General features: G+C 39.5%; 1 protein-coding gene and 1 long non-coding RNA gene across 3 annotated transcripts; both read right to left on the bottom strand.

Annotated features, from left to right (window-relative positions):
- Positions 1 to 9,343: 9,343 nt before the first annotated feature.
- LOC110450876 lies at positions 9,344 to 10,180 on the bottom strand. The gene has a single exon (XM_021498648.1). The coding sequence runs from the start codon at positions 10,178 to 10,180 to the stop codon at positions 9,344 to 9,346; it is 837 nt and encodes a 278-aa protein (XP_021354323.1).
- A 3,150-nt stretch (positions 10,181 to 13,330) lies between these two features.
- LOC110450874 lies at positions 13,331 to 18,010 on the bottom strand. Of its 2 annotated transcripts, XR_002463013.1 has the most exons (5): positions 17,925 to 18,010; positions 16,642 to 16,813; positions 15,255 to 15,397; positions 14,815 to 14,931; positions 13,331 to 13,952 (listed from the first exon to the last, which is right to left on the bottom strand). It is a non-coding gene; the product is annotated as an uncharacterized LOC110450874 (long non-coding RNA). The 2 variants fall into 2 exon arrangements; XR_002463014.1 differs by lacking the exons at positions 16,642 to 16,813; positions 17,925 to 18,010 and adding an exon at positions 15,813 to 15,889.
- Between the last annotated feature and the right edge of the window lie 2,928 nt (positions 18,011 to 20,938).

The following is a 20,938-nucleotide window of genomic DNA, read 5'->3' as shown; positions in this document are numbered from 1 at the left end:
AATATTTAAAACTAATTTAAATTTCGTATTTGATGAATTTAGAAATCTATTTGAAATCCTTCTTCTTACATTTAAGACCACACAATACAGTATTCTCTTTTATGTTATACATAGCTATTTCAGTAACACTAATTTCATCCTTATCCTCCATCTTTTATTATTGATTTGCATGCACATACATGAAACCCCTGGGCCTGATGTATCTTCCGATGAATTAACAATTTTCCATTTAAATATACGTAGTTTACGAAATAAGCTAACTCACCTTGAAAATATTGCAGACGAATTTCACATAGTATGTATCACGGAATCCCACTTAGACAACAGTATATCTGACGAAGAAATAGCACTTCCAGGTTTTAATAATAATCCTTTCCGGAAAGACCGTGAATATTTATAGGGTGGGGGTGTCGTTGTTTATATTTCGCCTCTAATTTCTGCCCAGCGGCGTTTTGATTTAGAATTTCCATCAGGTGAGGCCATCAGGCCATCTGGGTCGAAATTATGTTTAATAACTCCTCGTATCTTCTATGAACAGTATATAGACCAAATGACTGTGTAAATCCATTTTGGGAACAACTTGAAAACTCCATTGAAAATTCACTTGATGAAAACCCACATGTCATTATAGTTGGTGACATAAACGTTGACCTACTGGTTGAAACTCGTCATAAACTGAACGAAATTATCCGCACGTATCTGTTTTCTAATGTAATAAACCAACCAACTCGGGTTGGCCAAACACGTGCTTCGCTCCTTGACCCCGTGCTCGTGAGCGATACATGCGTTGTTGGTTTTTCCGATGTTATTGAAATTGACAGGGACATTTCGGACCATGAGGCTACTCTCGTTGAAATAAAACTAAACATTTTTCTAACTAACAAATTTAAACGCATGATTTGGTGTTATAAAAATGCTGACTATCCTAAATTTAATAACCTGTTACAAAACACCGATTGGCAATACGTATTTAGAAATGCTTATACATGCGACGATATGTGTTCGATTTTTACAGATTAGTATTTGGAATATGCCCATCTTTGTATTCCAACTAAGGTTATTACTGTTAGACCGAATGATAAACCGTGGTTTACTACTGAACTACGTCGTGAAATTAGGATTAGAAATAGATTGCATAAAAAAGTAAAAAGAGTTTTTTTCTGTAGAGAATTTATCTAAATTTAAAAAACATAGAAATCATGTCAACAATCTCAAACGTAGAACAAGAGAACATTTTTATGCTGATATTAATGGACTTTTAGATAACTATGCAAAATCTAATCAAAAGAATTTTTGGAAACTGGTTCGGAGATTAACTAAAAGTGCAGATGTATTTTACATTATACCTCCTCCAAAAGACCCTATTACTAATTCTACTGCAGTAGATGATGAACGGAAAGCTAATATTTTAAATGACTATTTTGTGTCTATCTCTACTATAGACGACTCAGGTGTACCTTTACCACAATTTGATATGAGAACCCAAAGCCGTATAGATAATATATTTTTTACACAAGCTGATATTGTTGACATCCTTATGTCTGTAAAATTAGGTAAAGCTGTTGGATATGATAAAATTAGTCACCAAATGCTTAAAAACAGGGCTCTTTATGTTTCATTTCCGCTATTTCTTATATTCAGAAAGTCTCTTGATCAAGGAATTTATCCCGATTCTTGGAAAAAAGCTTTAGTCATGCCCATTTTTAAGAAAGGTGATAAACAATGCCCCAGTAATTATAGACCAATAGCTTAATAAAGCACTGTAGGAAAAGTTTTTGAAAAAGTTATTACAAAATTTCTGCATACTTATTTATANTCACTCTACAGTGCATCAACTAATTGAAATTTATCATAATGTATGCATAAATCCGTCATCATACCTGTCTTGTTTTTTGGGACATTTCCAAAGCTTTTGATCGGCTTTGGCATGCAGGTCTTGTACACAAATTAAAAAGCTATGGAATCAATGGAAATCTTTTAGACTGGCTATCCGATTATGTACAGAATCGCCATCAACAAGTCTTCATCCACAATGTTACTTCTAATACTAAAACAACTAATGCTGGTGTAGCCAAGGGTTCTGTCTTAGGTCCGCTTCTTTTTCTCTTGTATATCAACGATATAACTGATAACCTTCTCAGCCCTTCCCGTCTTTTTGCTGATGATACTTCCCTATACGTCTCTTCTCCTTCCGCAATTGAACTTGAAACTACTACTAACCGAGATCTTGAAAAAAATCATAACTGGGCAGAAAATGGCTTGTTAAATTTAATCCTAGTAAAACTGAAGCACTACTAACTTCAAATACCAATGCTGAGCTTGATGTCAATCTCATTTTTAATAAATGTTAATATTGATTTTATTGAACATCATAAACATCTAGGCATTTTCCTAGATGCTAACTGTAAATGGACTCACCATATTGATAACATTTGTAAAACTGTTACAAAACAAATAGGAATTCTCCGCAAGTTAAAATATACTTTAAATCGCAAGACATTAAACAGAATTTATCTTACTTTTATTCTCCCTCTGCTTGAATATTTTTGCGAAGTTTGGGACGGTTGTACAACTGTCGATGCAAATAAACTTGAAAAACTCCAGTTAGAAGCGGCGCGTATTGTCACCGGCCTGCCATCTTTTGCTAGTAGAGCGTCTCTTTACTTCGAAACTGGTTGGGAAGTCTTGTCGCAACGTCGCACCCGCCACAAACTTCAACTTTTCTACAAAATTCACAACAATATGACTCCCTCTTACCTAACTGACCTTCTCCCGCCACTAGTAGCTACTTTAACTCCTTATAATTTGAGAAACTCTGAGAACTATTCCATTCCTAATTTCCGTTTACCATCTTCACTTAACTCGTTCATACTTTCTACTTTAAGTTTATGGAACGAGCTTGACACTAATATTAAAACTGCACATTCTTTTAAGAGCTTCACAAACTGCCTCAAAAAACAAAATGAAACATTTAAAGTGCCTGTTTTTAATTTAGCCGGTGACCGTAAGTTAAATATTTTACTAACCAAACTCCGTGATAAATGCAGCCCTTTAAAGGATGATCTCTTTCATGTTAACCTAATCAACTCTCCTATTTGTGCATGTGGATATCCTAATGAAAAGGCTCATCATTTATTTTTTACATGCAGTATATATACTGATCAAAGATTTCAAATGTTTAGAAATCTTCATGAATACTTACCTCTAAGCTTAGAGAAATTATTGTATGGCCATGAAGATTATTCAAGTGACGAAAATAAAAATGTATTTATATATGTCCAACAGTATGTATCGAGTACTTGCAGGTTTTAACATTGTCACAGTAATCCTCTGTAATGTTTAACTTTCTTTTCAGTGCACGAGAGCGTGAATGCAAGAAGTGTGCGTGCGCTTGAATGTATGTAATATAGGCATGTGATGGGCCATTCAGTTACAGTCAGTGCGGTAGAAACGAATTTTCGAGAAAGGATGGACGGGACGTGACGAACTGTTGAATAGCTGAAAGTATGGAATAGTGCCAGGATATCACTGAGCTGACTATGCTGGATGGTTCCATTTTCATGACAAATTTTAAAATCTACTATAATTTGTAAATAAAAGTAAGAATGAATGTGTGCATTATATGTTGAATATTGAGATGTACATTATATAAACTGCAATGAATATGTAATAATCTCTCTCTCTCTCTCTCTCTCTCAATAATAGATAAATGTCGTAATTTAAACTATGAAAGCCATCTTATGATGTGTATATACAATTATTTATCTTATAAGGAAAGGGCGTTAATAATGTTCATGTAACTTGTGCCCAATCCTTTTAAACAGTTGTCAATTAAAATATGTTTAAACTAAAAAACCTGTCAATCAATGGTCAGGTGTGAAACTGGTTCAGATCACACGTGGCCACAGCCATGCAAGTCACGCGCCGCTTAATTAGTCGGTCCCATCACATGTTGACAGAATCACAACACTGTTGTCTAAATGAAACAGGTGTATACAGATAATAATAATAATAATAATAAATTATTTTATTTTGAAGTGTCACATATTGATCTACATATCAAACAGGTAAAATGTACATAAAATTAGATCAATATCCAGCCAAATTTAATCGACTTATGAGACACTAAAAAGACAGAAAATATACATTAAAAACAGTTGTCAATTTCTAAAAAGCTCAATATTTGTCAGCTTATTATAGCTTATTATACATTATTACCACACATTCCTGTCAATGCAAGTTTGGAATATGACACTTGAAAAGGTAATATTATATACCTTGGAATAAGTTTCACCAGATCTTTGTCAGCTTATTATATCATACAGTTTTAAGTTATTTCAATATACATTGTTGTCAAAGTGAATTATGACTTATGAGACTCCAAAATGCAATTAAATACAAAAGAACAAGTGTCATCGTATTTTGAGAGAACAATACTTAGAACAACTATCCATAAGTTATTCTAGCACATTGATGTCCAAGTTAATTTAGACTTCTGCAACTCCAAAAGGCAATAATATGTCTTAAAATCATACGAATTTCACCAAATTTAAAAAGACAAATACAGATGTGTAACTTTATGATTTCCATCGGCTTTACAAATGAAATCACTGATAATTACATAAACATGTTCGGATAGTTTCACGTTAGGAAAAAAGAAAAACTGGGCTTAAAATAATCATCTTGATAATAAAGAATCCTCGTTTTTAAATTTGGGCTTCAAATAATCATCTTGATAAGAAATAACTCTCGTTTTAAAATTATTTGTAGTTCTTAATAGAATTAATAGTCATTGAGACAAAAATAAGCATACATTTTATATACCTGGAACCACTCAATTACCTGGAAATAATAAAAGATTAAAATCTCATCAAAATGGTAACTAAATTAAAAAGAAAACAAGAATAGAATAAAAAGAATATACGCCCGTCGAATGTAATATAGTGTTATATACTTTCTTACATTGAAATAAGATCTGCATCATTCTAAGAGTGGTTAGCTGACATGCTATAAAAAATGTAGGAGGAGATTGCCGGACAAAAATCAAATACTGAAATGAACAAAGGGCAATAACTTTTGCAAAAATCGTCGAATCAAAATTATTTTAGGGGAGACACAACTTCATATCATGATTATAATGTATACCAGGTTTCAAAGAGATCCGTTGAAAAATGTAGGAGGAGATTGCCGGACAAAAATCAAATACTGAAATAAACAAAGGGCAATAACTTTTGGAAAAAATGTCGAATCAAACTTCTGTTAAGGGAAACACAACTTCATATCATGATTATGATGTATACCAAGTTTCAAAGAGATTAGTCCAAAAATGTAGGAGGAGATTGCCGGACAAACAAAAGTGTATGCCTGACAGACAACGGACGGACGGACAATCCCATACCATAATACTCCCGGTAAATTTGACGGGCGTATAACAAAAACAAGAACAACGAAACTTGAATACAAATATTTACATTCGTGAATGTAACATAGCTCGAGTTCCTGTTCATGTGGTGAAAATATAGAAAATACAACGTACCTTTTCTTCGAGTGTTCTTCGAGTGTTCTCTTTGTAGGCATTTTAGGCATCACATCTTCTCTCTGTATAATCTATTAGGTTTTGTAAATCTTCATGCTTTATTACATGGTGTGGTTGGTATGTCTAACGAAACTAATAAAATATACTCATACTCTAGTTCCTATTTAAAAATACTAAACGATTCTCAATTTATAAGTAATATCTTTATTTACATGTATGCAAGTTCTAACGATATAAAATATACCAATTACGAATGGCGGTATGAGAATGAGTGAGTATGTGTTCTTTCATTATTTCCGTTATTGTCCTGTCTACCAACCAGAAATTAAATTTATTTACGAAATTAAAATTATTGGAAATCGGTATCTATAGGAAAGATTGCTATATGCTAAGCAGTTGTCTATCCCTTTGTTAATACATGTACCGTTATATTTCCTCTGTAATAATTGTATGAATTTATCTTTGTTTGTATTAACAATGAAATATTTTGAAATGAAATAGATTCAATTAAGTAATTCCAAATAACGACGACTTTGCCAAAAAAATACCCGGGTCCGCACACCATCTGTTCTTGTATTATATAAATTTAACTTTTATTGGATAGTATTGGGTAAATCGACACTTGTATTGGGTTGTATTGGGTAAATCGACACTTGTATTGGGTAGTATCGGGTAAATCAACGCCGAGACTAGTTGCTATGTCTTGTTCAACAGATCAGCAGGTGATGAAGTGACGACGATATGGGGCAGGGTTGCTAAGGACGGCCGCCATCTTGGATTCGCCATTTTGTTGGTTGCTAAGGGAATCCGCCATCTTGGATTCAAAATTTCAATATGGTTGCTAGCAACCATTTTGAATCCAAGATGTCGGATTTCCTAAGCAATCAACAAGATGACGGATCCAAGATGGCGGCCGTCCTTAGCAACCCCGCTGAACCTACGGCCCACATTCATACATATCATCATGTGTGTTTTGATTGTGGCGTCACCAATTTTGAGGTAATCACAGGATTATCGCCCTTGTATCTTAAATACTTCCCTTCTGTTTTTAGGTATGCACAGCCGTGGGTCTTCACACGAGCACTGGACCTTGTGGGTAAAAAAAAGAAGCAAAAAGAAAGAAGCATAATGCATTTCATTGTACATATACTCAATAAATATTAGTAGAAACACTCTCTCGACTCTTCTGGTATTTCCGGTTGTGATTTTTCCATTCTGTAGATTGTTTGCAATCATGTCGACGTGAAAATGAGGGGCTCTGTGTATAATTCGAAACCCCCACAGATGCACGAAGCTATGTTTTTTTTTTTTACAACATATAATTCTTTATTTACAATATAATATAATTCTTTATTTACAAGTTGTTGCTTAAATAAGCAAGCGTATTAAATAAATCTGAATGCCTTTTCTCAAATAAAAAATAATGTTGATCTTCCTCGCTCATCAATGCTAACAGGTAATGCTGTTGCGTGGTTTGAACTGAAAGAAATACGAAGGACTGACATATGGACATAGATGGAGGGACTGACATGGACATAGATGGAAGGACTGACATGGACATAGATGGAGGGACTGACATGGACATAGATGGAAGGACTGACATGGACATAGATGGAGGGACTGACATATTGACATGGATGGAAGGACTGACATATGGACATAGATGGAAGGACTGACATAATATGGACATGGATGGAAGGACTGCCATATGGACATAGATGGAAGGACTGACATAATATGGACATGGATGGAAGGACTGACATATGGACATAGATGGAAGGACTGACATAATATGGACATGGATGGAAGGACTGACATATGGACATAGATGGAAGGACTGACATAATATGGACATGGATGGAAGGACTGACATATGGACATAGATGGAAGGACTGACATAATATGGACATGGATGGAAGGACTGACATATGGACATAGATGGAAGGACTGACATAATATGGACATGGATGGAAGGACTGACATATGGACATAGATGGAAGGACAGACATATGGACATAAATGGAAAGACTGAAATATGGACATAGATGGAGGGACTGACATATGGACATAGATGGAATACAAACGAATACTGAATATTGGCCGCTTGCACGTCGTTGTCTATGCATTCTTTGACGATGCTGTTTCGTATTGCGCTCCTTGTCGTTTGATATGTTTTGTCGTTCCTTCCTGTACGTGTCTGATGCCGTTGTATTAATAGGTGTTGGCGGTGGAAGTCGGATAGCCTGCATAAGCTTGAAGAGTGTGTAGTCTGAAACCAGAATCGTACGGGAAGCTTAAGATGACGTCACGGTCGTCACGACCGTGACGTCACTATCGTCGATCGATATCGGAGCAACAAAACTTTTTGTTACCTCTGTTAACTCAAACCCGCACAGTGCAGTGGTTAGAACGTTAGGCCTTAGTACACGGTGACGTGTAGACGTGGGTTCGTTCGATGCGCGTCGTCGTCACTTTTATTTTTTATTTTATTTTTTGTATAGAATCCTTCAAACCATTATCGGAATTTTCGTTTTGTAACGAGGCTTTTGATTGGCTATTTTTTATAACAAGGCTTATGATTGGTTCAATTTTAGTCACAAAACAGGACAATCAAGAACATGGCTACGGGTCCCCCGGGTTTTTCCCCCCGTATTATCCGATCATAGTCGGCGGTATCATCAGTGACCAACTGACTCATTGTTGCCCGCTTTTTTTTTTTTTTTTTTGGGGGGGGGGGGGGGTTTTTTTTTTTTTTTTTTTTTTTTTTTTTNTTTGTATTTTGTTTTCTTTTGTTTTTGTTTTTGTTTTTTTCTTCTTTTTATTTTATATATTGATTGATTATCATTTTCATAAGCAACCCTCCCGTCATCTCATTGATTTGTTGGAAAACGAAGACATCACGAAACGAGCGATCTAACGAAGTCGTCTACGAAATACGTATTGGCATGAAAGTCTTTTTTTAATAAGGACGTTATGTCGGACATCGTTTTTCCTTTACATCTCTGAACTATGTAGAAAATGCAATGTTGCCCGCACACTATCGAGTGGAAGTGTTGTACTCTAGCGTCGTTGTACGTCTAACTTCGACACTGGCTGTCCATGAACTTAGTGAATACTTTGTTAGTCGGCGGAAATCCGAAGGGATCGTAATATTCTCCGTGGCCTTTATCGTCTATGCGCACTGCAATCCAGTGTTACCCTCAAGTGTATCGGGATCTGTATTACACACGAGTGCACACGGCACGTTTAATCGTCTCGGCAATCTGTTTCTGGCGTACACGCCACGCCTTTGAAATGAGGACAGGTTTTTTTCAAGATGGAATCTATTTGAATGGTATTCATTATGCGCTGTAATCGAATAAAATCTGTCTGTTACGGTCGATTTCTATGATGTTGTCAAACTCTGCATACACTATGACGTTGACCGTCGATGTTAAAATTTCGTTGAATTGAAGGTGTAGACTCATGTTTCCGCTTTTTATGAGATGAAATGTGCCCATCTCCGACAAGTCGGGCGTGAGGTCGAATCCGAACAGGGTGTATCCTTTCCCGAATTCCTCTCGAGCACGTTGTTTCCCTCGTCGTGGTAAATTTTACCTGTGCTCGTATAGAGATTCATGTAGCTACGTACGTACTGACCGTTCGTGAAGTCCGACTGTAATGGCTTGGCGGGAATTTGTTTACCGTCCACATTCAGACACACGTAATCGACCTTGTGGTGTTTGAAATTGAAAGGATTTTTGGTGGCGGTACCGTTAAACGCGTCCGTGTCGAACATACCCAGGACGATCCTCTTGGGCATCTGTTTTATGAACAGGTTGTCCTTGGTAAAGACATGTTACCTCGAGGCACGGACGTCACTTTCATTTCTATTCTCCGTATCGGATACTTGGCGGGAGTTTTTTCCATAGCTCTTGCGTGAGCAAGGCGAACGGTCGGATTCAAACGCACTTTCCTTGCGTACAGACAGATATCTTGCACGACTGCTTTAAACGTGTCGTCCGCTGCATTGAGACAGAACACGTCCTTACTGCGTGACATGTTTATTTCCACGTCGACGTTGTTGACTAAGTACCGTTCTTGTGCAAACACGTCCGCATGGATTTTCCCCATCAAATCGACGGTGCGACTTCCTGCCGTCATCGCTTTCCTCGCGACGTATCCCAAGTTTTCGTTGCCCTGAGTGTCCATTTTACCTGCGGTGTCTTTGTGCCACATGGCGCCTGTCAGTTGAGAGTCTTTAGCTGCGGGCCCGTAACTTAACAGGGTTTCGATGTACGCTCTGTACGGATAGGCATTTTCGGGTGGAGACACCAGCCTTTCGTTTAGACTGACGCTCACGTTATTGAACAGCGAATGTAAGAATAAATTCGTCGGAGCTACGTTCGAATCATCCTCTAGGGCGGTACCGTCGGCTTTCTTTACCAACTTTACTTTCACGAATAGGTTTGTGTTCCCCAGGTCTAGGTAATCTTCTCCGGATCCAGATATCTTAAACGTGTATGGACCTCCGTCGTTGACCGACGTCACCGTACCGATCTGTTGCCAGTAGCCGTCTTCGACACTCGTCTGAGTGGGAGGTACGTCAAACAGATCCAATTCGGATTTCGCGCACTCGCACGAATTCGGATGAACTAACGACATGACTTATGCCTTGAGAAGTTTAATCGCGGACGAACGGAAAATCGCTACATATAGTTTCTATTTATACACTTTTCTGCCCCTAATCATCTAAATAGTCGACTCTTCCCTTTTTGTTACGTTTTGATTTTCGACGTCGTCCCGGCGGACCTTCTCTGACGTTGTCTAACGCGCGGTTTCTCAATTCACTTCCGGCGTTGCGAGCCCTAGAGAACGCTGTAGTTTTGATATTCTTGCCGTCTATGACGTCGCCTGCTATTTCCATACCCGTTTTCAAAGCCTGTGTTCCTAATGCCTTCGCACCTCTTTTTAACAACGGGGCTGCAGCCTTAAATAAACCGCTGAATATCAAACCAAGATCGTGACCTCTCTGCATTCGATTTCCGGCGAAAACGTTGTTTCCGCTTCCGGCTTGATCGAGATAATGCCGATCGAACACGTAAGGATCGCTTCTGTGTGGAGGATGTCTCATCTTGAAAGTTTTTGATATGTTGATTACTGTCGTTTCGAATCGTATATATAACATTTTTAGGGAAAGTCTAAGGATCTTCTTTTGAAATGTAGAGTCATCACTACTTTGCCGGTCTCGAACGGTACGGGTGCGCCCGTGTCGTCTCTCAGCGTGAGTTCCACTTCTTGAAATTGACGTTGTTGTAAAGGTACGTAGTGTACGGGATCGAATACTTTACAGACCGTGTCGCCATGTGTGCCTTCTATCGGAACGATGCGTAGTAGTGGAGCTCTCGTATCTCCGACCATTCTGGATTCGACGAGATGACAGTAAGCGTACAGAGGATAAAATCCTCTTCGAACGTCACCATTGAATTCCGCCGTGTGCGTTCCGTCCGCGAATTCTTGTTTTCTAAAACCGAGCATTTCGCTTAAAGCCCGAGTGAGGTATACGTGCATGCCTTTGGTAATGTGAAGCCTTACTTTGTGAGCGTGTTCGTGGACGTGAAAGCTAAACCGATCGCCGTGAGAAAATCATTCTCTTAGCTTTATCCACGTACTTCAGCACTCTTTTCGTCGATGAATAATATCCTCCCGGTATGTCTATCGTCAATCCGGAACTTGCCTCGTTACCTGCTCCCAGTGATAACTTCAGCTGAGCTTCGCCGCTTTTCACGTTATACCACAGATGTGAGTAGATGTATTTTAGGAAGAACAAACGGTCCATGTAGGTCCAGTGTAGGTCCATGCTAATGTTAAACCAAGGGGGAGACGGTCCAGTCTAGGTCCATGCTATAGAATTGGTCCAGTGTAGGTCCATGCTAATGTTAAAGCAAGGGGGAAAAGTCCAGTATAGAGATGATGTTAAAGCAATGGAAGGGGGGAAGGTCCATGCTATAGAATTGGTCCAGTCTAGGTCCATGTAATAAACCGTCCATGTGAAGTCCATACGAGTTTGTGTCAAACCAGTGCGCGACCTACATTATAACCGCTTAATACGTAGCAAGTTACTCTCACAGCCTGGTCAGCTTTGTAACCATATGCAGCATTTTAACTTTAAAAAAAAATAACAACGGACAAAATAGGCGAAACGGTCCATGTAGGTCCATGTAGGTCCATGTAGGTCCACATAGGTCAAGTGTAGGTCCATGTTAATGTTAAAGCAATGGGAAGGTCCAGTTAGGGAAAAGTCCAGGGGAGGTCCAGTATGTAATCGTATAAAGTGGAGCGTTTTCAACATACTTCATTTCAATGGCTCAAGCTCACATCGATCAAATCAAGAAAGAAGACATCAGTATAACAGACATTTCATCCAACAGAGTAGTTTGTCGACTCAGCCTTATATAGGAAGTCGTCATCAGAAAACTTAAAGGTGAGCTTAGAATTTGTCTGATTGAAGAGGGAAAGAGAACGAGACTATCGGGAGAATTTTTAAAGAAACTTTTGACTTTATCAGAGAGTTTGTGGTGTATCTGTGCATTTGTAGAAAAATAACATGGACAACATCAAAGACAGCTGTATAGTAAGTCATTCATTACCTATCATACGTCCACGTCACCCATCCTTAACCAAATGTTGCGACCGTGCAGATACGTTTGTTAAATGGCCAAAACATCACCATCATTCCCCATATCAACTGGCAAGTAATGGGTTTTTCTATATGGGAATAGAAGATCGTGTTTCGTGTTTCATGTGTGGAGTCACTTTAAAAAATTGGAACTATTTCGATGATATCAAAACGGAACACATAAGGTGGTCAAAAGACTGCCTATTTCAACAGATGATGTTTATGATTTAAATACCAGACCACCTCACCACCATGTCGTAATGGAATTAAACACAGATTTGTTTCCTAAAAGTTTGCAGAATTATTTCATCGAAAAAACCGAAGAAAAGGCCTATCGAAGAATATTAAAAAATCTGCTGTGTCTCTCTTATGCATACGTTGTAAAATCAAAAATAACGGAACTATTCGTATGTTTAGGTTGTGAGAATCGTCGAGCTAGTCCCCATGAACATGAATGTTTGATGTATTCCGATGCTGTCGTTATAGACTTACATTTTGACGAAGCATTAACCTATACTAATCATTCGGAAGTGGAAAATACTTGGCGTGAGTTCACCATACAATCTTGTATACCTTTAGGTACGTTACAACGCCTGATGCAAGAAGAATGTTTGAGGAACGAGAACTACGTGAAACAAAGTTATAGTGAAAAGATAAAGAAATACGTGAAGAAAATCGGTAAAGTTCAGACATACCTATTCATCTGACTTATAGCTCATTCTACTTATAGATGAACATTGATATCACCCGCCCAGTTCACCCACACATGACGGGCTGTACCGATCGAATGTTGACGTTCGCTCAGTGGGATTGTAAGATTCGACAGACTCCTCATCAGCTAGCTTGTGATGGATTTTTTTACGAAGGCTTCAACGATTACGTTACTTGTTATAAGTGTGGGAAAACACTGAAATATTGGAAACATAAAAACTTTTCTATAGAATGTATTGATTACCATTCTGATTTACCATACCCTCCAGGCTGCTAACATGGAAAGTGAAATGAAATCGTCAGAAGTCGTCAAAATGGAGAACTTATTACACCTGACATATGCAAACCATGTCCGTGAAATCATGAGTGAAAGACAATGTGGTATTAAAGATACTTTTATTCAGTTAGATGACATCATAGTGATTAGAGACTTTATCAGAGAAACTGTTCGATTTAACACAGAAAGAAGCTTCAGAAACGCCTTCATATCGCGGTTGTGTAATGCCGAATGGAGAATGAACGAACTCAAAACAGAAAAATGGAAAGACTGCATCCGTAAAATGGTTCGTTCCATGAATCGCGTAGAAGACTGGTTCCACAAAACAGTGTAAAAAATAACTTACTATGAAACAATGATTGTAAATCATGTAATAATGTAAATAATGTAATAAAAGATTGCACATAAATGTTTTGTCTCATTTAATATGTTGACCAAGGAAGAGAAGCGTCTTGTAGACTGAGTATATTACAATTTTAATAACGGAGGCGCATTTCTGAGTCCGACGAAAGTTCACCAAGTACTGAAATCTCGTGGAATCACTTCACCAGGTCTGTATAAGATCAGAAGATATATACAGAGTCTGGACGATTATAGTTTACAAAAAACAGTCAAGCGTTCTTTCAACAGAGCACGAGTGGAAGTCTCCGGTCCATACGAAGAATTTCAAGCTGATCTTGCAGACGTATCGAACATCACCAAACAAAATGACGGTATCAGGTTCCTCCTTGTAGTCATAGACGTATTCAGCCGTTTCTTATGGGTGCAACCTACAAAGACCAAAACGACGAAAGAAGTGTTAGATGCATTTAAAAAGATAATCGATAGCACAAAAAACCCAAAACGTTTGTATACCGATGCAGGTAAAGAATTTATGGGGAACCTGATGAGACAATATTGTAAAGACAATGACATTAAATACTTTACTAGTCGTAACAAAAAGGAGGCCGCCATGGTCGGGCGTTTCATCAGGACGTTAAAGAGCATGATGTATAGATATTTCACAAAGTACAGAACTTATGTATATGCAGACAAATTGCAAGATTTCGTTAAGAATTACAACGCCACACCTCATAGATCGTTAAGCGGTATACCCCCCAAAGACGTAAACAAAACAAACGAAGCCGCTCTGTTTGCCTACATGTTTACGAGAGCCTATCAACAGCAATGGTCTTCAGAAATCTTCAAGGTCAAGAAACGTTTCTTACGTCAAGGCATACCACAGTACCAATTGATCGACTTTTTAACCGAGTCGATCACGGGGAATTTTTATCAGTCCGAACTACAGAGAGTGGACAAGGACGAAAATGCCTTATGGTATATAGAAGAAAAATTAAAAAAACGTAAGAGAGCAGGTCGGATCAAATGGTTCGTCAAATTTGAAGGGTGGCCGTCTAAATATAACCAGTGGATAGCAGAGAATGACATCAGTGACATAACCAAAGGCTAAGATGTCGCATTACGTGGTCATCCACAGTGACGGAAGTGAGAAATACTTTTCAAAAAACAAACCTTACCAATTTGGCACACACTTCCAAACACCGCTAAATCTACACGGAACTTGGAAGGTGGCGTTGATGGACATAACGTTAAGTACGACTGGGACAAAGACGAGACAGAACTTATACGTACACAGTGACGTGTGTGACGAAAGCATCGTCGACGGTGAAAAGGAAACTCTTCTCCACCCCATCAGAACCGTCAAGGTAGCCAACTGGTCGCAATCGTTCGACGTTCAATACTACGTACCTGTGAAAAAGTCGGAAGTGAGAGACACGGAATTTTACATAAAGACAGATAAAGGTGATCTGGTTTCATTCTTAAAAGATCAGGCGACGATTACGCTTCACTTTAAACAATACCCTTTTCTATCATGAATGTTACAAAGATGTACGTTCCTAACGTGGGAAAATGGATAAAGTATTACCAAGAGGTGGCACGCGGAAAGGAAAATGCCTATGTGAGCAATACGAAACGTAACGTGAAGCAATTCGGTGGAGGATTGTCACAGAATTCAAGCGAATTCATGATTCCAATAGACAAAACCGATAGAGAGGGAGAAAAATCTTTACCTGCACGAGAGGTTAACGTAAGCATGGTCTCTCCAGCTCAATAAGCCGTAGAACAAGCTAAATCTGAGATGAAAAGGAAACGAACTCCACATCGTCGTCAGTCTACCAGAAAGCGTCGACGAATACACACTTCACGGGCACACCTGAAGAAACCAAAAACAGGTAAAGCAAAACGGAAGGCAAGTAAAAGGAAGCAGGTAAGACAAAACGAAAGGCGAGTAAAGTGAACAGAAAATCGGTAAAAAAGAACAAAAGGAATAAATATCGCAATGGCTGCGTTAAACAAAGAAATTTTCAGAGAAGCACAACCGTCAGAATTAGCCGTGTTTGACCTTCCACCTACATAGACAGCCGTAGAAAACCTTTACTATCAAGACGTGTTACCGATATCACAGATTAAGAGCGATTCCGTTGTGGAATTCGTCGTTTCCGGACAGAACGGATTGGAATTGATCGATTTTCGAAACACTTTGATATATGCTAAGGTAAAAATAACGAAAGCGGACGGAAGCGTCATAGCTGTTACTGAAGACGTGGGACCTGTCAATTTGTTCTTACCTTCTTTATTTTCGCAAGTGGACGTTACCCTACAGGGGAAGACCATCGTGTCTACGACCAGCCATTACCCTTACACGGCCTACATACAGAGTCTCCTGAAATATGGTAAAGAAGCAAAGACGACCCAATTGACTATTCAGATGAGGATTCGGGACGACGTGGGAGACATGGATGAACACAGTCATAGAACGGGTTCAAACGGAGCGTTGCTAGAAAGGGCTCAGAAGTTTCAAGGTGGGAAGGTGGTAGACCTGGTCGGCCCGCTCTATCACGATTTGTTCAAGATGGACAGGTATCTATTGAATCAAGTCAACGTCAACATCAAATTGTATCGTTCGACTGCGCGTGAGCAAAGTCAAGGTCAACCCAGCCGTCATCTATGCACAAAGTCAAGCTTTAGAAGTGACAAATGCCAAATACCCGTTTACACAGACCATGGTCAAGCAGATGACCATTCCTGCCGGGACGACAAACTTTAATACGATAATATATTTCAAGGCATGAGACCAAATCTGGTGGTAGTTGGATTTGTAAACGCCACCGCTACCACCGGTGACTACGGACAGAACCCCTGGTTTTTCCAACCTTATGACGTCACATCTATAGGACTCTACGTCGACGGAATACCGGTGGGTGGCAACCCTTTAAAACTCAAATACGGTGCGACCGGTGGTCAAACCACCATTTCCGTTCTGAGGAACATGTTACAATCGACGTGGAAATGGCTCAACGATGCAGGTTCTGACATAGAAAGTGACGACATTGCTAAAGGATATGCACTCTACACCTTCGAATTGGAACCTACCTTTCAAACCAATCAATATCTCACCTTGCTTAAACAGGGAAACATTAGACTAGAGGTCATCTTTGGAACGGCATTTACTGCGGCTGTGTCTTGCATCATTTACAGTGAATATCCGGGCTACTTCGAAATCAACGCTGCCAGGGATATAGTGTTACCATGAATACTTCACAGCTGCGTTGCGCCATAGACTGCGATTCTGTAATGAGAAAAAGAGTCATGGGGGTTTACGATCGTGACGAGGTACCGGGTAAGATACGATCATTTCCAGTCGGTTACATCGTTAATGCGGACAATAGCGATAGTCCAGGAAGACACTGGGTGGCATTCTATTGTGAATCTAAAGACGAGAAGGAATTCTTTGACAGTTATGGACATTTACCTAGTTATTTTTCTTTTGAAGCGAACAGCTACAATGAAAGGCGATTGCAGAGTAACACGTCGAGAGTGTGTGGTCAATACTGCTTGTATTACCTGTTGAATCGTTGTAGAGGTGAAACAATGGAATCAACCCTTAAACAAGTCGGAAAGGATTTCAAAGCAAATGACAGTTACGTTTACGAATACATACAAAACTCGTTTCCTTACTGTTTTTATCATGCGTGTACTCATTAGACATGTTGTACCGAATTGTAAATAGAAACGACTGTATACATAAAATTTATATTCTGAAATAAAATGTAAATACCAAAGATTTGTACTTGTGTCTTCATTTGCTACGATGGCGTGGTATAGCAGAGAGAGTCTCATCAAGTTTCAATCTCCGTGTAGAATCATGGTATGTGGTGCATCCGGTTCAGGAAAAACATTTCTGACCAAAATGATATTGGAGAATGCAGAAGGTATGTTTAGCGAAATACCCCAAAAGATCATTCTTTGTTACGACACATGGCAGCCCACGTTTGACGTATTAAGGCGAAACTTGAGAGAAATCACGTTCCATCAAGGTTTACCAAACGAAGACCCATTTAGCGAATGGGGAGATATACAAGGTCATAAGTTATTGGTGACTAACGACTGTATGGCAGAGGGAGTGGACAGTCCACATCTGATGAAGATGTTTTGCGTAAAATCTCACCATCAAAACTTTACAGTCATGTTTTTAGTACAGAACGTATTTCAGAAAGGAAAAGTCATGAGAACTCCGAGTCTGAATACACAATATTTCATATTATTTAGAAACTATAGAGATCAATCACAAGTAGAGACATTGGGACGGCAGATATTCCCTAGACAGAGCGCTTATTCCAGAGAAGCCTATCAGTTGGCAACGTCAAAAAGATTCGGTTATCTATTAATCGATGTCTCACCTTCGACTCCAGACGTAAATATCATCGACCTGCGTTCCGAAGTGCCGCCACTTCGAACCAGGATCTTACCGGGAGAGGACACGGTGTTGTATTTCCCTAAAAAACAATGAAAAGTTTAGTCGACTTCTGGCTGATAGCATCGGACAAACAGAAGAAAGGCATTTTGTTGACGCTAACAGACCCACAACTCAAATTTATTATAGAAATAGTTCATAACGTAGCAACAGATAACATTTCCATTCCTGACGAGGATAAAAAGAATATAGCTAAACACAAAGTGGTCATACGCAAGGTGTTGGTAGGAGGAATTAGTAGGCGGCAGAGAAGACGGAGACTACTTGCAGTGAGTAAAATATTACCCGTATTCTTTAGAAATTACCTGATATGGCTAGAGCAATGATATTGATACCAAAGACAACATACGACGACATCATCAGACACGAGAAATTAGACGATTCATCAACCACCCCTCTAGATGTTGACTCTAATAAATCAGGAAATGACGACACTACGACCCCACCAAGTGCTAACTCTAATAAATCGGAAAATGATGTTACCTCAGCACCGTCTGACGTAATGAACAAGTCCAGGGGAAAGTCCAGTGCAGAATCAACCAATCAGAGAGATAGTGCCACATCACTCAGACGGGGCATGCGCAGAAAAGCAAAAAGTCAGCGAGGTGGAAAACTGTCTGTGAAGACCACGCCTCCTCAATTTGAGAGCAACCTTAAACAGATGAAACGCAAGTGGTTGTCATTCAAGCTATAAAACTCAAACAAATAGGACATACAGCAGACCAGAAACATGGCAGCACAATATTTTGATGATTTACTCGATTCGGTGTCATGTGGTGACGAAAATGCAATACAAACAGTGAGGAACTTAATAAGAATATTAAACTCTGTAGATTTATCTCCTGCGAAAAAACCCAGAAGTGAAGATAACGTACTTGAAGATAGACAAAATGTGACAACTTGTGATGTGTGTGGGAAACAATGTCTTACCGAAAAGAAACTAAAGGCGCACATGAATAGACACTATCGTCAATCGACATGTACAGTGTGTGGAAAGGTGTTTAACGATCCAAGCAACTTAAAGAGACACATGAATTTGCACAAAAATCAGTGTTCATACAAATGTCACGTGTGCGGTAAGTCCTTTACAAGGAAATATACTATGAAAACGCACGTGAACAAAAGTCACGGATCGACTGGTGGAGATCTCCCTAATACTAATCCTTCTGATATTCGATTACCTGAGAAGTCTAGAACTAAAACAACATTATCTTCCAGTGCTCAGTCACCGCTGCCGGGACCTTGCGGTGTCCCGTCACCGCTGCCGGGACCTTCCGGTGCTCAGTCACCGGTGCCAGGACCTTCCGGTGCTCAGTCACCGCTGCCAGGACCTTCCGGTGCTCAGTCGCCGCTGCCGGGACCTTCCGGTGTTCAATCGCCGCTGCCGGGACCTTCCGTTGTTCAGTCGCCGCTGCCGGAACCTTCCGGTGTTCAGTCGCCGCTGCCGGGACTTTCTGGTGTTCAGTCGCCGCTGCCGGGACCTTCCGGTGTTCCGTCGCCGCTGCCGGGACCTTCCGGTGTTCAGTCGCCGCTGCCGGGACCTTCCGGTGTTCAGTCGGCACTGCCGGGACCTTCCGGTGTTCAGCCATCTGTAGAACATACCGATTCGGATGATGTGAGTTTAGGAGGAAATGCTAACGTTAGAAGCATATATCCAAATTTCAGTGACAATAGTGACATACTCACCTTTTTTGCCAGCTCCAAAACGGAAGTGATGGAACATTTAAAACGGTTGTGTGAGAGGTTAAATGGTGTTAAATGGTATCTAAACATTCGTATGTCGTTGGAAAAGGAAACTAGAGAAGGTAATGTAGAACAGACCATCCCTCATTTCTTGAGTAAAGCATACATATCAATGCCAAATGAGTCTGATCTAAATACAGCTTATCAGAAAATGTTTGCTTCGTTTGAGGAATTCGTTCGTAAAGGGTCTGCATGGGTACTCAAGAAAATTATCAAATTAGAAATACATGTTGCAAATTACTCACCCTTGAATGGTTCTTCCTACATACCGACTTCATCCACTTTTCACAGACATCATTTGATCAATATCTTTAATCGTGACGAAAAGTGCTTCATATGGTCGGTTTTGTCGTCTCTCCATCCCATCAATACCCTACCCGAACGCGTGTCTCATTACGAGAAGTACGAATGCGAACTAGTTATGACAGGTATCCCGTCTCCATCTCTCAAATCGGTAAATTTGAAGCACAGAACCACGTATCGCTAAACCTGTTTGGGATCGAGGATAAAACCATCTATCCCATTTATGTAACGAAGACGAAACGGTCACGTCATCACGTCAATCTGCTCTTTTTACAAGAAGGTGTGAAAACACATTACTGTTTGATTCCCAATTTAAACGTGTTTTTGAGCAGAACGAAAAAAGCACATAATCTGACACATTTTTGTCAGCATTGCCTGCAAGGTTTCACGAGTAACGTTCTGTTAAACAAACACGTGGAACTGTGTTCCACTCACAGAACGCAGAGAGTAGAATTCCCCAGTGAAGACGATGCTCTCTTATCGTTTAAGGACTTTAAGAAACAAATGAAAGTACCCTTCGTCATCTATGCTGATTTCGAAACATTTGTAGAGAAAATGGACTCCTGTGAGCCAAACCCAGACCTTTCAAGCACGACTAAGAATACAAAATTCGAACCCTCTGGGTTCGGATACCAAATCGTGTGTATGGAAGATAGATATACCAAACCACCCGTCATTTACAGGGGGGCTGACGTTAGAAAAACATTTTTGGAATGTATCAAAAAGGATGAAAAACGAATTAAAGATATTTTAGGTCACCCAGAACCGCTAGTCATGTCTCTCCAGGACGAGCAGTCTTTTATGGAGAGTACTCGGTGCCACATCTGTGGAAAACATTTTACAAACGAAAGTAATGTGGTACGAGACCACTGTCATTTGAGCGGTAAATTTCGC

This window comes from Mizuhopecten yessoensis, unplaced genomic scaffold, assembly GCF_002113885.1.
Source record: "Mizuhopecten yessoensis strain PY_sf001 unplaced genomic scaffold, ASM211388v2 scaffold5523, whole genome shotgun sequence".
Taxonomy (NCBI): domain Eukaryota; kingdom Metazoa; phylum Mollusca; class Bivalvia; order Pectinida; family Pectinidae; genus Mizuhopecten; species Mizuhopecten yessoensis.
This window is presented reverse-complemented; position numbering and strand designations above follow the sequence as displayed.

Excerpts from the sequence above, each read along its gene's own strand:
- LOC110450876 (XM_021498648.1), bottom strand. The coding sequence starts at position 10,180 with ATGTCGTTAGTTCATCCGAATTCGTGCGAGTGCGCGAAATCCGAATTG.